This window comes from Sciurus carolinensis, chromosome 6 (genome assembly GCF_902686445.1).
Source record: "Sciurus carolinensis chromosome 6, mSciCar1.2, whole genome shotgun sequence".
NCBI lineage: Eukaryota > Metazoa > Chordata > Mammalia > Rodentia > Sciuridae > Sciurus > Sciurus carolinensis.
The window spans coordinates 130293132-130311313 of NC_062218.1; the positions used below are offsets into that span (position 1 = coordinate 130293132).

The following is an 18182-nucleotide window of genomic DNA, read 5'->3' on the forward strand; positions in this document are numbered from 1 at the left end:
TATTTTTAGTTGTAGATGGACGCAGTACCTTTATTTATTTACTTTTATGTGATGCTGAGGATCAAACCTGGTGGGTGCCTCACATGTGCTAGGCAAGTACCTTACCGCTGAGCTACAACCCCAGCCCATGTTTTTATTTTTTTTATTTAAAAAAATTTTTTTTAGTTGTCAGTGGACATGATACCCTTATTTTATTTATTTATTTTCATGTGGTGCTGACGATCAAACCCAGTGCCTCACACATGCCAGGCAAGTGCTCTATCACTTGAGCTACATCCCCACCCTCATGTTTTTATTTTTTATTTATTTAATTTTTAATTTATTTTTATTGTAAACAAATGGGATACATCTTGTTTCTCTGTTTGTACATGAAGTAGAGGCATACCATTTGTGTAAGCATACATTTACCTAGGGTAATAGTTTTTGATTCATTCTGTTATTTTTTTTTTCTTCCCCCTCACCACTCCCACCCCTCTTTTCCCTCTAAGATACAGTCCCTCCTTTCTCCATTCTTGCCCCCCTCCCACCCCTGATTATGTGTCGTCATCCGCTTATCAGCGAGATCATTCGTCCTTTTCTTTTTTGAGATTGGCTTATCTCACTTAGCATGATATTCTCCAATTTCATCCATTTGCCTGCAAATGCCATAATTTTATTATTCTTTATGACTGAGTAATATTCCATTGTATATATATACCACAGTTTCTTTATCCCTTCATCAACTGAAGGGCATCTAGGTTGGTTCCACAATATGGCTATTGTGAATTGAGCAGCTATGAAAATTGTTGTGGCTGTATCTCTGTAATATGCTGATTTTAAGTCCTTTGGGTATAGGCCAAGGAGTGGGATAGCTGGGTCAAATGGTGATTCCATTCCAAGTTTTCTAAGGAATCTCCATACTGCTTTCCAGAGTGGCTGCACTAATTTGCAGCCCCACCAGCAATGTATGAGTGTACTTTTCTCCCCACATTCTCGCCAACACCTGTGGTTGCTTTGCGATGGCGACAGACCTTGGCATGGTGGTCAGGTGGCGTCGCTCAGTGATGGTGTCTGTCTTCGGCCTGGTGGTTGGGCCGGTTGGATGCCCACCTGCTACCTCTGCAATGCAGGCAGCCTGACTCACCCACCAGCTCGTTCTGCACTGCGACCGACCAGTGATGGCGCCCGTCCTCGGTGCCCATGTTTTTATTTTTGATGACTTATCTTCTTGGAATTTTGGAAACAAATATGCTGATGTTTACATAGTATTAATAATCATTCTGTAATGCTTGGGTTATTTACTTGTCCATTCTGTTTGTACAAATTAGTATGGAAACCACTTAAGAGTAAGACTTAAAACAAATGGTAGATTGGCTAGTGGATGTTAGTTTTAAACTTGGGCTTAAGTCTTTGGATAAGGCTAAAAAATAAATCTTGAAGAATAATAATGAGAATTCTGTGAACAAATAATAACAACTAATGTTTGCTTAGGGTTTTCTGTGGTCCAGATACTCTTACAAATTTATTTGGCGTATTTGGTATGATCCTTACCAAAACATATGAGAATGCCTTTACGCCATGTACAAACAGAGAAACAACATGTATCCCATTTGTTTACAATAAAAAAAAAAAAAACATATGAGAGTTTATGCTATTAACATTTGATTTTTTCTAAGTAAGAAGTAATGAAACTTGCCTAAGGCCACACAACTGGTAAAGGCCCAATTTGGACACGATTCTAACTCTAAGGCCGGTAGGCAGTACTGCTTCTTTGCATCTTAACCAGTGCCAAGTCATAGTCCTAAGTGAAACTTCTTAGGGCATTTCCTATCTAATATAATACAAACAGCTGTTAATGGATATATATAAATATATATATATATATATATTTATATATAGGCAGCTCTCAGCTTTCAGTGATACCCATCCTCTTCTAACTTGTCCTGGTGGTTGTGTTCAGACTCCTTTAAAATCTGTGGCTTCTGTCACCAGCAGCTAGATTTTGGGATGTAAGTTTCATATTCAGTTCTCTGTAGCTTGTTGAAATGGCCATCTCAACCCCCATAAACCAAAGTAAGAGACTCCTTTGAAGGGGCCATAGGTCTCAAAGGAGAAATGTAACTATAAGACCTGGTCAAGTCTGCTCTGATTTTAACATTTAATAATAGAATTGCCATATAGTTCTAGCCATCTGTCAAGTGTCTTCCCTCAAATTCTTTTCTACCTGCCCACTTATTTGCTATTTATCACTTTTTCACCTCTTATCTTTTACCCTCTTCTTTCCCAGGAGAGGCAGCCCGCTCTTATAGAATATATGCTTAGAATTGTCTTGCATTCCTTGTACTGTTTTTTGTTTTGTTTTTAGTTTTTGACCCTGATCAGGTTATTTACTGTTTCATTACGTATAAAATAGACATAATGATATTTGCATATATCATTACATATTTTTGTAACGATTAAAGGTTTTGTTTATGAAGTCCCTGGCACAGAGTAGGTCCTCATAAAAGTAAGCTTTTCCCCCTAGAATCTATTGATACAATTTAATTGAGCAAATATTTATTAGTATCTAATCTGTGCTAGACTCTGCTGAGAGTACTGATCAGATTTATTAAAAAAAAAAAAAAAAAACAAAATCCTCTGAGTCTCTGTATTCAGAAACTACATGGTATAGAAGAGAGAAGGACATTATAAATGAATTAGAACAAAAATGTGCTCAGTGTAATAGAGGTATAAATAAAGTTCTAGAAACAGTTAATTATTATTTTTATTATTATTATTGGTACTTGGGATTAAACCCCTGGGCACTTAACCATTGAGCCACATCTCCTGCCCTTTTTTGTATTTTATTTAGAGACAGGGTCTCACTGAGTTGCTTAGGGCCTCCCTAGCTGCTGAGGCTGGCTTTTGAACTCTCGATCTTCCTGCCTCAGCCTCACGAGCAGCTGGGATTGCAGGCATGTGCCACTGCTCCTGGCTCTAGAAGCAGTTAATTCTTTTTCTAGCCCTGTTTGTGGAAAGGTTTCCAAGTTTTTTGTTTGTTAAATGTTTGTTGTTTGTTTTGTTTTTAGAAAAATACTTGGTAGTCAAGATGAGGGAACAAATAGAAAGATGAAGAGGGGAAAAAAAGGGTTCAGTAATTGTTGATATGTGAACCTTTTTTAGGGGTCAGGATACTAGGAATTTAACCTAGGGACACTTAACCACTGAGCTACATCCCTAGGCCTCCCCAGTAACCCCTGCTTTTTTTTTTTTTTTTTTTAATTTTGAATCTGGGTCTTGCTAAGTTGCTTAAGGCCTCACTAGGTTGCCGAGGCTGTCTTCGAACTTGTGATCCTCCTGCCTCAGCCTCCTGAGTCTCTGGGACTGTAGGCATGTGCCACCATGCCTGGCTGAGGTATCAACCTTTAAGAATTGATTTAAGCAAGGCACTTGATGAATCTTTCATGAAGTTGCTTATATATATGATGTTGTTTTATTATGCATATCTCTTTACACCTGTGTTACAATTATTTCAGTGCGTGTGCTGTCACCTTTAGTCAACTGTAAACTCCTTAAAAATAAGGACCCTGATTCAAATTTCCTATATATTCCCAAATTACTTGCACATTGATAATTCTCAATAAATGTTTTCTTGATTTATCATTTAAAAGAAAGTTGGACTGGGGAAAAGACAGGCTTCTCTGATAACATGCCACAGTCCTTGGTTACATCCTTTATAATCATTTTACCCCAGTAATGGATAAAGATAGAGAAAGCATGGTTATAGTATATTCAAGAGAGCCATATTGATAACATTTAATTTGAAGATTATTTGGGAGGGTAGAGGATGGATCTTAATTGCCTTTAACTTCAGTTAGAGCCAGTAGCATACCAGGATGTTAGTAAAGCAAACAGAGCCTTGACCATAGTATAAAATGAATCCATATAGAACAGCTCATGATTCTTTTCTTCTCTTTATTGGTCAGGCTGTTGAGTGTTGGGGTCTGTTTGGGATGCCACATTTATAAAGAAAAACTAACAAATTGCAGTCTGTCTAGAACAACATAAGTAAGAAGTTAAAAGCTTGGATGTAGGAGTCAGGTCTGGTTTTATTGATATACCAGTTGTGAAAGCTTAGCAATGTCAACCTTCTCATTTTGTTTCTGTACCTTTAAAAAGGGATAAAGGTAGCCAGGTATGGTGGCACATATCTGTAATCCTAGTGGCTGGGGAGGCTAAGGCAAAGGATTCCAAGTTCAAGGTCAGACTCAGCAATTTAGTGAAACCCTGTCTCAAAATAAAAAATAAAAAGGGCTGGGGTAGGGCTGGGGATTTAGCTCAGTTGGTAGAGTGCTTGCCTTGCAAACACGAGGCCCTGGGTTCAATCCTCAGCACCACAAAAAAAAAAAAAGGCTGGAATAAAGTGGTAAAGTGCCAGGGTTCAATCCCTGGGACAACAACAACAACAAAAAGGTATGAAGGTAATAATATCAATCTGGAGGATCATCCTAAGAATTATCACTAAAGGAGGCACTTGAAAGATTCTGGAATTGACGTCTTAATAGGGATTGGCCTAGTGAATGGATGTAGTCCCTCCTTTAAAAGAGGCTACATTTTGGTAGGATAGACAACCACGTAAATCCAAGATTATAACACAACTTGTTAGGTTGCATTATAATGCTGACTTGTGGAAAAGGTAAATACATTTATTCATATGTCCCCAGTAAGTGTAGATTCCGCCAGATTGCTGTGTAGCAGTAAACTGGGTTTCCCTAGGAAGAAGTGCATTCTCCTTACAGTCTAGAATAGACCATGTGATTACTCATCAGGGATGTTTATAGAAGATATTTTTTCTGTGAGTAGTAAGTTGGACTCAAAGAGTAGGCAAACTATGGCCAGCTGTGGGTCAAATCCAGCCAGCCACCAGTTATTGTAAATAAAATTTGATTGAAACACAGCCACACCCATTTGTTTGTATTTCCTGCTACAATGTATATAGAGTGTGATAGAAACCACATGGCCTGTTGAACCTAAAATATCTACCATCTGGATCCATAGAAGTTGGATGACCAAGGAACTAGATAAATAATTCACAACCTAAGTTATTTTATGAACTAGTAACCTTTATAAATTCTTTGTTATGGGGATTTCATGTATTAAGAGAAAAAGGAAGGCAGAGTTTGAAGTCAATAGGTCACCGTTTTTCATGTTGTGGCAAGTAATAAAACTGGAAAACACTTAATTAAATAACCTCCAAAATTCCTTAAGGGTCTATGATTTTATAAACATCTTTTGAGACAAAATATTTGTACATCATCTGAACTAAAACCATCTACTTCTGTTGAAAGTAGGATGTGGTCCAGGTATAGTGAAAAGGAATGGTTGTGTTCACTATTCTAAGGGGCAGTTTCCTTGTTTACAAATGGAACACTTTGTGAAGATTGGTGGTTATATAGGTACTCAGATGTAGCTATTATTATTACTGTATTTCATAGTGTACCTCATTGAAGAGTGGTTGGGAATTGTGGCTGGAAAAGTATATTTCTTTCCTTCCCTTGGTTGCTTCAAGGTGGGGTAATACACAAAAACCTTTCTTGTAGTGAATTAGATCTTCAGATCCTCATGGACTTATTAGCAAATAGGTAGGGGAATGTCTTGTGGCTGTTGGTTTGGGTACATGCTACAGGTGTTATTCTCAGTACTAGAAAGGTTGAGGCTTCCCAGATATTGCACTTCTTCTCCCAGAATAGAGTATTAAACTTTGTTTCTTCCAATATATTTTGTCTTTTATACTCTAGAGTCTACTGCCAGCTAACATTTTTTTCTTTTCTTTCCTTTTCTTTCTTTTTTTTGTGAAGTGTTGACTCGAAGACAAAGAGAGGCTAAGACCAAGAGTGACAGCGGGACAACGGCACAGACTTCTCTAGACATTGACAAGTAAGTAGGTGTGCTGCATTCACAGAGCTCTTATTTAATGTACCATTGCCTTGACCAAATAAAGGGACCAGTTCCTATCTTACTCTGTATTTCTTTGGCCTGCCAATCATTTCATTGCTTGGATGCCTGAACTTCTTTTTCTTATTTCCATTTTATGTTAGTATAAGTCATACCTGAAAGTACACTAAAAATGATCCTGCCACCCACTCCACTTCCATATTGCTTAAGTTTTTGTTTTCTTTTAATTTGTAAATTAATATTTGGTGGTTTGGGGAAGCAGTGACATTTTGCTGTGTAATAGTTCACAAGTTGAGTTGCAAAAGGTTGGGTAATATAGAAGACTTCCTTGGGTGGTGGGTTGCAGTTTGACTAAAAAAGTTCATTCTAAGGAATGGGTCAGGTGTATAGGTGCTGCCTCCTGAAAGCAAAGAGGTTATCAACACTACATAACCAGTGAGTCACTAGGCAGAAAATTAGTTTTTCAAATTTTTTTTCTTTATTTTTAAAAATTAATACATAAAAATTATACATATTAATGTGGTTCCATGTGTTTTGATATATGTATGTATTGTGTAGTGTGTAAATCAAATCAAACATATCTTATTTCCTCCAACATTCACCATTTCTTTATAGTGAAAACATTAAACAAAAAGCAGTACTTTATCCATAGTCACCCTACTGCACACCAGAATTTCCTACTCCTGTCTAACTGATCAACCTCATCCCATCCCTGCCTCCTGTCCCCAGTCTTTGGAGATCACTCTTCTGCTCTCAACATCTATGAGATCAGTGTTTTTATATTCCACATGAGAGTGAGATCATGTACTACTTGTCTTTCTGTGCCTGGCTTATTTCACTTATGATGGTCTCCAGTTCCATCCATGGTGTCACAAAGGACATGGTTTCAGTCTTTTTTATAGCTGAATAGTTTTTCATTGTGTATATGTTCATTTTCTTTATCCATTCATCCGCTGATGGATGCTTAGGTTGTTTCCATTTCTTGGCTATTGTGAGTAGTACCACAACAAACATGGGCATGCAGGTTTCTCTCTGACATACTGATTTCATTGCCTGTGGATATATACCCCAGAGTATATATAGTATACATAAATAAGGATCATATAGTAGTTCTATTTTTTATTTTGGACCTCCATGCTGTTTTTCATAATGGCTTTACTAATTTACATTCTGACCAGCAGAGAGACAAGGGTTCCCTTTTTCCCACAACCTTGCCAGAAGTTGTTATCATTTGTCTATTTGATAATAGCCATAGCTGTTGGAGTGAGGTGATACTGCATTGTGGTTTTGTTGTGCATTTCCCTGATGATTAGTGATGTTGAGCATATTCTCATCTACTTGTTGACTATTTGTGTGTTTTTGTTTGAGAAATGTCTATTTAGGTTTATTGCCCATTTTCGATCAAGTTATATAACTTTTAATGTTGGGTTTTTTGAGTTCCTTATGTATTCTAAACAACCCCTTTTCATATGTATATAACCATTCTATAGATTGTCTCCTTTGTTGATAGTTTTCTAGAAACATTAATATTCAATTTTTTTCAGACTCTTAAATTTCAGAGCTGTCTTTCCTAATCCAGTTGAGCAGAGTTGGTCATTTCCTGCTTTGGAATTCTATTTTAATAACATTCCTTTAAGACTGTATTCCTTGCATTGTATTGCAATTAAAAAAATTTTTTTTGTGTGTGTGTCCCTGGCTAAACTATGAGTTGAAGGCAGAAACTTGCTTTCATTTATGTTCATGTCCCCAGCATCTAATAAAATGTGACTGCAATAGCAATAACAATATTAGCTGTTTATAGGGCACCAAATATTATATGCCAGTCATTGTTCTAGGTGCTTTATTTAATTACTGTATGATAGTAGAAAAGGTACAGTTATTCTTTTCTTTTTTAAATAAAGATATGAAGATAAAGTATATAACTAATTGGTTTAAGATTATGTGGTCAGAAGTGGCAAAACCTACCTGACTCTAAAACTTCAATTCCTTCCACAACGCTGCTGTCTCTCATATAGTGGGCAATTGATAAATGCTTATTTATCAATTTTTAAATGCAGTTATCAGTTTCATTGCTTATATATCAAAGCATTAATTGATAAACTTTGAAAGGGATACTGGTCTGGTTTTTCTCATAAGGCAGAGATTTGTTTGTATTCTTCCAGATAATTAAGTACTTGAGAGACTTATTTCTCTAATTTTTTTTTAAAAGACTTCTGGAGAAATTCTTCCATAGAGCTAATCTTTTGCTGTAGTTACTGAATAGTAATGGCCAGAAAGAGAAATTTAAGCATGTGTCAGAATGTTTCTTCAGCTTCTTAAGCTAAAAGGATCTTATAAAGTTGGGCATATGTGGGTTCTGATAATTAAGAGTTATAAGACCTTGGAAGAATGTTCTTTCCTAATAGGGCTGAGAAATTAATTGAGAAATATGTTTCAAGGACTTTCCACAGGTATTGACTACAGAGAAAGTAGTTAATGTGTTGATTTTTTTTCTTTTGCCCTAAATAATTCCATGTTCAATGATACCCAATAAATATTACTTCAAGGGCACACTTTCTTCTCTCTCCTCAAACTATGTTGTTATAAAAAGACAAAAATAACCATGTATATGAAATTATGCAAAAGCCTCTGGCAAGCCTAAATGTTTTAGTAATTTCCTAGTTGATGTTGCAGGTTGTAGAGTTAAGGAAGTTAGCATATAGACAGACTGGATTTACTAATCAGATGAGTTCATCCACCTGGTAAAAATGTTATCTTGATTTAATGCTCTTGGTATTCCCTTTTCTGTCAAAATTTTAACTTCTCTTTGAAAAAAACGATTACACTTAATTTCAGAAGAGTTTGACAGAATATTTTATGTCTGAGGAGCAATCAGCATTGTTTGAGATAGTTAGAAGAGCTGATTTCATTACCATCCCACTGCTGCAACAGCAGGATACACAGAAACAGCAAGGGAAAACTGCTAATCACTAAGTCCTTTTGATTGGCATGGGGTTAGTTTTATTGGTGATCCCACTGAGCAAATCTGCATTGGTTGATGTGTCTCCTCAGCAGAATAACTTTGAGATTTAAAAACACAATTTGAGACATATCTGGGAGCCCAGAGGCAAATGCAAATCTTAAAACTGCCTTTTCTCTCTCTTCTGATTGGCTAGGATTGAAAAGTGTTATCTTTGTAAATCCCTGGTCCCATTCGGAGAGTATCAATATCATGTAGATTCCTGTCTCCAGCTTGCAAGGAGTAACCAAGGAGATGGGCCTGAAGGAAGTGATAGAGCACGTTCAACTGTGGAAGGGAAGTGGCTGAGGAACCGAAAGGTATGTGTGGAGTGTTTTGGGAAAGCCTACCCAACCCTACACAATTTTAAGAGGCCATAATAGTTCTTTTCTCCCCTTCATTTCTATTTATCCTGAAAAAGGATTTGTGCTTTTTAGAAGTATTTTTTCTTTTAATTTAAAATGTAATTTGCACAAGGGATGTAACTCAGTGGTAGATTGTTTAGCTAGCTTGCACAAAGCTCTTGATTCGATTCCTAGCACTACCACCACCAATAACAAAAAAACAAACAAACAAAAAGCAAGGTAATATATGTTCATTGTAGAAAACAATGAAAAATTCAAAAAAAGGTATGAAGAATCAGGAGAAATCATCAACCATAATTTAGTTACTTAAAGATAGCAACTTTTTAAATATTTTGGTCTATTTTCTTCCATTGTTTAGACACACACACACACACACACACACACACACACACACACACAATACATAGGACATGTACGTATACTCTCTATATACACATTATATACAATATTATATATACACATACTATATATACATGCTATATGTAGTACTATATATGCTTTATATTCCATGTAGTATATAATAGTATAAATTTTTTAGGATTTGTAAAAACAATATGTATTATAAACATCTTTCTGGGTTTATGTTTAAACTGTTTTTTTTTTTAAATTACTGTTAATGTTTGTATCACACAGATGGTCACCTAGCCATTGTCATAGTATTCGAAATTTAGGTTTTCTCATAGTCCTTTTGTATTATAAAACTGTTTAAAATGTTAATCTGTCTTTATACCACCAATTATTTCCTTAGAATGAATTTCCTGAAATGAAACTATTGGGCAAATGGATGTAAACATTTTTTAAAATATGTTTTTTAGTTGTTGATAGATCTTTATTTTATTTATTATATGTGGTGGTGAAAATTGAACCCAGTGCTTTACACATGCAAGGCAAGTGCTCTCCCACTGAGCCACAACCCCAACCCGGTTCTAAACATTTTAAAGTCTCTTGAAACATACTGCCAGAATGCTTTCCAGAAAGGATATTGAATTCATACCCTGACTCCTAGGAACACATGTGAGATCAACTCTTTTGAATTCCTTGTGTGCCAAGCCTTAGGAGGCTATGAGGTGTGGGCCCTGGTCACCAAGAAGATGGATGTTTGATTAGAGTACTGTAATTAAAGATCAGGAAGAACAAGTGCTTACTTAGAGAACAAAGATAAAGCTCCATCCTAGGATTACTAACATAGCGATCACAGCACATACTAAGACGAGGAAACCATTCTCTGTCATGCAAGAAAAAGGGGATCTCTCTATGAATAGGGTAATTTTGATGTGGCGATTTGGAATTATAGTTTATAGGTGAGTGCTTATACCAAAGAGCCATTTTATTCTTTTGGCATTGCTACTTGTAGAAGCTACCTTGGAACTTATTTTCTATTTTAAATCTCCCCAAATCTATCATAGGTGTAAGGCAGGTGTTCTTTGATTTGGTTTTGGTGGGCTGATTTGGCTTTCTGATAGTATCCATTCTTGGCATAGAGATTGATGTATTCTCTGTATTATAGTTTACTTTTTTTTCTTATCTTCCCTCATTTATTAGAAAGCAAAAGACTTCCCTAGAGCTGTTTTGCCATACCTCTTCTTTTCTGGAAAATACATGTGATCTTGGCTAAGGCACATATATTTTAGATTATTCCATAAAGTAACCCTTTCATCTGTTTTTCTCTGTTACAGGAAAAAGGCCATAATGAAGGTCGACTCCTTAGTCTCTTGGAACAGTCTGAACACAAGACTGTAGGTGAGAATCCTAGGATGAGTCTTCTGAGATTCTGTCTAAGGCCTTCCAGGGCCACTATATTTTGGGGTTATGTGAGTACATTGTTGGCCTAATCAGCTGGCCTTTAAGACTCAATGTAGGTCATCTCTCCCTCAGAAGATGGGGAGATATCTTATTCATGTGTTTCATTTGAGGCTTTAAAAAGCCTGCTATCAGGACTGCCTGTTGAACTGGGAAAAAACATGTTCAAATCATAGGGGAATAACACAAGCCCTGAGTAAACCGTCTAAAGAAACTAGTATGGAAAACTAGACATGCAGACATTACTGCCTCCTCTTGATGTTATGTCCATCATTCATATATTACCTTTAGCTTAGCATCACAACCTATGCTCCTGGGGGATTGTAGGAAGGAACTTCTCTTTCTCCCTATTTTTTTTTTTTTTTTTGCGGTGTTGGGGATTGAACCCAGGGCCTTGTGCTTGCGAGGCAGGCACTCTCTCCCTATTTTTAGGATGCATTAGAGTGTATTGGTCAAGAGCATTGCAGAATGTTAATAATAACCAACTTTGTAGATTGTCAGAATTGTATCTAGTAAAGCTTCTAAACATATTCTCTGGCATAAATAGGCTCTTGATAAATGTTATCTGCTATTATTACTGTTGTTGCTATTAATTACTATTGTTCAAATTCATCAGATGTAGATGAAAGAGGAGCTTTTGCTTAAGCCTGGTGAGATTTGTTACCATGTAGTTCTAATAGTTCATTTCTACCAAGCTAATCTGTTGTGCCTTCTGATGATTATAAAAAGGCAGCCTTTCCAAGCCTTACGTCCTGCTGCCTCTAGATCGCCAGGTTGTGAATCTCTGCAGGTGGCAGATTTCCCTTGGCAACTCCTTACTGCTTAAGTCCAGATTTGATGTAGATTTATTCAGAGGTGGTTCATTGAAAAGTGTTCACCTTGATACTTCTGCAGCTGAGCCTGTTGGATACTAATGCTCATGTTCTGTTGGTCTGAGGGTTGGGGATCTGAGCTACTTGAATAGGCCTGATGAAAAGCAGTACCTAGAACACAGGAAATACCAGATCAGTGACAAGCATTATGATTACCAACATTATTACTTTTTCTTTCCTATCACAGATGCAGAGATAAAAACTAAATCTTCAGAAACAGGAACCTTCAGGTGAGTGAGGTATATATGGAAGTATAGCTCTCAGCAGTTCTGAAAAGTATAGGTCTGGTCCTAGATTTTGTGTGAGTGGGATAAACTGTTAAAATAGCAATCACTGTAGAAGTAATATGACACCTATCTCTATCTCTATCTCTATCTCTATCTCTATCTCTCTCTCTCTCTGTTTCTCTCTCTCCCCCCCCCCCCCCTCAACTCTATGTTTCCTATACATCTGAGCTAAGAATTGCATGAATAGCTTCTTTCACTCATGGTATTGAAACAAATAGAGCAGAAGCTGTGGTCCTACTTACCCAACTTCTCTGTCTCCGTCCAACCCTGATCTTTGGACCTAGATTTCAGGCAGCTTGGGAATTTATATGTGAATCCTCATTCTCCCAATGCCTGTGTTGCTACAGGTTATATGAGTCACCCAGTTCTTTGTTTGAACAATGATAGTACTTAACTGTTTGAATTATTACAAAGATTATGTGTACTACTAATATATGTAAAAGCCCCTCATTTAGTGCATAGCACATACTTGGTGCTCAGTAGGTGTATATTGAACTTAAATTTTCCCCTTCCTTCTAGGTTGCCCCCACCAGGGGTGGAAGAGGCCGGCTGCAGCAGAGAGATGCAGAGTTCCCTCACACAACTTGGCTTAAATGAATCTCCTATCAAGTCTTTTGTTTCCATTTCAGAAGCCACGGATTGCTTAGTGGACTTCAAAAAGCAACTTACTGTTCAGCCAGTTAGCCGTACACGGACCAAAGCAGGCAGAGGAAGAAGGAGAAAATCCTGAATTTCTGAACTCGAAGGTTGACAAACCATTAGTAATCAGGGTGGGCCATGTTCATTAAGCCGTAGTGGCCTCCATTTCATTGTTTAGCAAGTTTTGACCCTGCAGTTTTCACCACCAGCACCCACTCACTCAGCATCCTGGTTTTTATGTTTTCTGTGATCTATACAGACAGCTGTGTAAAGTATTCTGTTTTATAACAGTCTGTTTGAATTTACTTATAGTTAAAAGAAAGTTTAAATATATTTATCTATGTATGAAATCTTATTTCAGTAGAGAAGAATTTCCTTTTGGGGGGGCGTTGGGTGAGGATATTTTAATTGTGGAGTTAGTTGTCATAAATTATGTGTTTCTGAATGAATTTCATTAGTAATCTTTGATATTCCAGCTACATTCACTTAATCTATAGAACACAGTCCAGAATATGTGTGATTGATTACCTTTACTGACACCATTCTGGAAGGTGCCAGGACATTGAATCCCACTAGTTATTTTGCTTTCCCTTTGATTCATTGACCTGCTGCTTCTTGCTTTCCTCACCCAGTTAAGAATTCTCAGCCAAAAGCTGGGTACAGTGGTGCATGCCTATAATCCAAGAGGCTTGGGAGGCTGAGGTAGGAGGATCACAAGTTCAAAGCCAGCCTCAGCAACTTAGTGAGGCCCTAAGCAACTTAGCAAGACCCTGTCTCAAAATTTAAAAAATAAAATATAAAGGACTGGGAATGTGGCTCAGTAGTTAAGTGCCCCTGGGTTCAATCCTCAGTACCAAAAATGAAAACAAAAACAAAAATGAAACATCAAAAAAACCCAGCCAGAACATAGAACATTTAAGAGAAGTGTCCTGCCATTTTTCCTAGGATTTTGTAGGTAAAAAATCTGGTATTAGTTCCTATGTGATATTTTTTCAAAATAGATTAACCAATGGGATGCCAGGCATAAAAGATTGGTTTTCTTGCTGCCAAAGGTCAAAGCAGCAATAGTGATTTCTGTTCCACTAACATTACTAGAAATAGTGCATATTATTCACCTCTTTGCCTGGGAGCTTCCAGTACAGAACAAAAATATGGTCTATTCTCAGTGCACAAGCAAACTGCAAAGAGGAGAGGTTGTGAAATGACAGAGGTAGCTACCTGAGGGAAATGACCAGCTCTGGCCCCAGCTGCTTTGAAGATATCATGAAAGATTGTAGGAGGTAGCTGTTGACCAGAAAGAGATCTTGGGTCATGATAAATGGACACACAATGCAAAGGCTTCTAACTTCCGATTTATCAAGTCCCAAGTTACCATTTCCTTTATTTTAAAATTAAAATGAGTTAATCTGACGTAGGTATCTGGAATGTAAGACCCAGCACAGGCATTAAGGCACTGTTTTCTGCCCTAGGGACATTAGCACACAAGCTCCTTGAGTTAAGGCAGGATGGTAGGCTCACTGCCATCCATAGATAATGTCTTGTTGTTGGATGATACTGACATTGCAGCTGGTATCACATATGTAATAGCTATTTTTTTTTTGAGCAGTTATTATAGAACAGGTAATGAATGTACCTTCATTTAATCCTCATAGCAACTCTATGAAGGTGGTAGGTATTATAACCCATTTTCAGATGAGAAAACAAAGGCTCAGAGAAAAAATAAAGCCACTCTTTGTCCATGTCAGTAAAACTGTGGCGCCCCTACTCTTCAGTTCTAAACAAAATGCTTTATTTTGACTCTAGTATTGATTATTTTCCTTCTAAGGAAAAGTAGTTTATCAGTTATGTCCCATCTGCTTAACCCTTGCTCATCTTCTCTCTCATTAAATGGCAGTTTATTGGAGGTAGAGCTCTGTAAACAGGGGAGAGTGTGTTTATCTCTTTGCCTAAAGGAAATGGAAAGTGCTCTTTCTAGAAGGTGAACTATTTAACTTAAAATTGAGCAGTTGCCATAGAACATGGTACAGTGGCAGGAAGGTATGGATCAGCCAGACCAGGGAACCCCTAGGTTTATTTATTAGCTAATGGAGAATGAAGGGAAGAACAATCACTGCCCCCCACCCCCAAACACACACACCTCCCATAGCTATCTTCAGTAAGAACTGCTGCCTGCCCCCCCGCCCCCGCCTCTTTCCCATGCTGTGGTCTTGGAGTAAGCACATTAATGAAAGGATAGAAGAGACAAAGTGGAAAGTGTGTCAGACCAAGCCAAGTCTGCACTGTTTCTGATACAAGTTACTCAGCCTCTCTGAACTTAGTTTTCTTTGCCTATAAAATGAGAAAAACTATATTTACAGGCTTCTAAGGATTAATATAATGTGTATAAAAGTTGTAGAACAGTATATGTCACATAGAAGATGGTGAGTTAGTGGCAGCAGTTGTTACTAATATGACATTAGTCTTGTGTGTCCTAAGTGGTGTTGCAATGAGGCGTGGAAGTGCCAGAGAGTGGAGATGCAAGAGGAGATATTTCTGAGGACTGAGCACTCACTCAGAGGGTCTACTATAGCCCCATCAACCACCAGCCTGCCACAGGAAGCTTAGTTCTTGGACATTTGGAGCTTTCCTGGGGCCCCTGGCATAGTTCTTCTGAAAGATGGGAAGCTACAGTGATACTGGTGTTGCAGACTCATGGAAAGCTGGAAAGCTTCATGAACTTCACAAGCTATTACCATAAATTGGGAGAAAGAGATTCCTCTGTGTTAGGCATTGTAACTGTGTTATCTCATCCTTACAACAGTCCTCCAGCAGGGGCTGTGCCTGGCCCACTTCCCTTGGGCACTCACCCTTCTACTTCATGCCCACAGGGCCCATTGCAAGTACCTATGATGCCCCTCCTGAGGACTTCTCTTGGCTTGTGTTGGCACATGCTGGGAGTGTCAGGGAAGCAGTTCCCTGGGGTAGCTCTCAGCCATTGAAAATGAAAGTTGGAGAATAAATACCCCATCTTCTTGACCCCTCAGGTGGAATAAGGTATAGTCTACTCTTCTTTCTGTTGAATTGGATGTCAGTAGCTCCTGGCAACAACTTAATTATGTACCCTCCTCTGTTGGCTTTCCCTTGTTACCTTGCTTCAGACTCTCCTGTTAAGACCAGGACTACGTAACAGTTTCATGTAAATGCAGGGTTAGAACCTGAGAAATTTTGTTACATTTCTGTATCCTAGGTATTTCACTTTTATCACCCTAATCCTGGCCCTTTCCCAAATAAAGTTTTGCCCTCAAGTTAGGTCCACTTCTAGGGGTACTCAACCTAAATCAAATCCTTTGAAGAAATTAGTCTCCATGTTTTATAAATGGATAACAAATTCAGGAAAGTAAAAGTTTTTATCACAACTGGTAAATTGGATGGAATTTGAACACAGGTCTATTTTGACACCAGAACTTAAACTGTCTGTACTATGTCTGACCTCCCACTTGACTCACAAAACAGATGACTCCATGGAAATTTCAAGCTTGGTAGGCTCATTCTCACCTATGGGGCAGGGCAGCTTTGTCTTTAAGTTGATTTTAGTTGATGAGAATTTGGGGGAGGAGAAGGGAAGCAGAAAATGGATGGTGGAGGGTTGGTAGTTACCACTGGGAAGATGGGAAAATGTGGACACCCAAGTGGAAAGTGCCATTTGCACCAGCAAGACAGGAGAGACTGTTTATTTCCTCTCCATTTCAAAAGCCCTGAATTATTGAGGTTATGGGAGGGCCCTTCTATTTAACAAAAATTAGCTGATAGGTCTTCTTTATCAGGTCTAGAACCAGGACCTGAGGCTCCAAGGTGAATAAGAAAAATTACCTGGGAGCCCACAGTGAAGTGGATAAGAGGAACACATATATAGATGATTTTAATAAACTTGTAAATGCAATGAAATTAGCAAAACCAAGATAATAGGGAATGGGTAGGCAGGCTTCCAGCTGGGCAGGGCCAGGAAGAGCCTGTCAACAAGGACTTCCCCACCATTGCTGACTGAACTGCAGTTTAACAGATGAGGGGAAATTTGGTGAAAAGGCTGGAGAGTCCAAAGTGGGTGTCATTCCAGACAAATATGCATCAACAAAGACATTACAAAAGTAGCTTGTTGCCTTTGGAAGATTTGCAAGGTACAGTCAGAGTACAAAGGGCATCTATGCTGGGGCCCTCTGAGGGCCTGTGTCCCTGGCTGCAGGCACTGAAGGTGGAGAGCAGCAAGTTCAGAGCAGGGAGGGCCTGGCCTCCCAACCCAGCAGCTGTACTCTACCCCTGTTCCACAGTTCCTTCCTGATGGTTAAAAGATTGCACTAAGGGGCTATGAGGGAAGTGTGTCTGGATTTGTCCTTCCCCTTGCTGGTCAGTGACCATCTGGTGTCTGCATCTGCATCTGCCTTGCCTCTGCTACAGCCAGATCTGTCCCAGCTGCTCACAGACCTCAAGCCCAATCAGCATCCCTCCACCAACCTTGACCCAGAATTTCCCTGGCACTGCAACTAGGGGATCAGGGCACCCACCTCCTAGTGAAATGGACTTAGCACTTTAAGAAACACTGACAGGAGTTCTGGTAATGCTTGTCATCTGTATCCTCATGCTGGCTCAAGAGAGTACAGATGTTAGGTCCTGGGTTCAATCTCCAGTACAGTGGGGAAGAAAGGTGCAAATGCTGCTGTCAGCATAAATCACAGATGGAGTCTTTCACCTTCAGGTCTATATCCCCCTACCCTCCACTGCAACTAAACTTAAGTTGAGAAATTGGAAACCCAGGCTAGGCAGAATGCTGTGTTAGGGTGACAGTCACTCTGTCTTCCCCAGTGCATCCCTCGCTTCCATACCTTTCAGAGCCTTTATGCCTGTAGCAAGGCCAATGTCTGCCATGCTTCCAGACCTAATCATGAAAAAGCTGATACAGAAGTCTCTGTCCCTGGTGTCCATCCTAGTGTCATGTGGAAACCTTGTCCTCTATGGTAGGGTTACTGCTGATGAGGGGTTTTAAAGTACCCACCAATTTTCCTGAAACAAGAATTGTTGCAATGTGCCTGGTCTCCTCCATTGGTGCCCCAAGGTTCTGTGCATTCAAGAGTAGTTCAACAGGAAAACAGCTTGGTGGCCAACAGCTCTACAGAAGCCTTGGACTCCACTTCTTCTTCCAGTAATGAAGACACATGGTGTGAGGCTACTTTCTCCATTTGGCAGCCTAAAGGCTAGTTTCCTCAGGCTGCCATCACCTCTTTCCCACCATATCCCTCTGTAGGGCCTGGGAGCTGCACACTATTCCATGAAGACA

At 38.7% G+C, this 18182-nt stretch overlaps 1 protein-coding gene across 7 annotated transcripts in view; it reads left to right on the forward strand.

Moving 5' to 3' along the window:
* Nucleotides 1-13556, forward strand: part of Uimc1 (ubiquitin interaction motif containing 1) — a 155322-nt gene extending 141766 nt beyond the window's left edge. For 4 of the 7 annotated variants that reach the window (XM_047555248.1, XM_047555249.1, XM_047555251.1 and 1 more), the window contains 5 exons: nucleotides 5817-5895; nucleotides 9069-9231; nucleotides 10953-11016; nucleotides 12136-12178; nucleotides 12755-13552. In XM_047555248.1, the coding sequence (XP_047411204.1) occupies nucleotides 5817-5895; nucleotides 9069-9231; nucleotides 10953-11016; nucleotides 12136-12178; nucleotides 12755-12965 (560 nt within the window). In that variant the 3' untranslated portion in view covers nucleotides 12966-13552. Of the gene's footprint in view, nucleotides 1-5816; nucleotides 5896-9068; nucleotides 9232-10952; nucleotides 11017-12135; nucleotides 12179-12754 lie in introns of all 7 variants that reach the window. The other 3 variants (XM_047555246.1, XM_047555247.1, XM_047555250.1) reach the window with 2 other exon arrangements.
* The last annotated feature ends 4626 nt before the right edge of the window (nucleotides 13557-18182 follow it).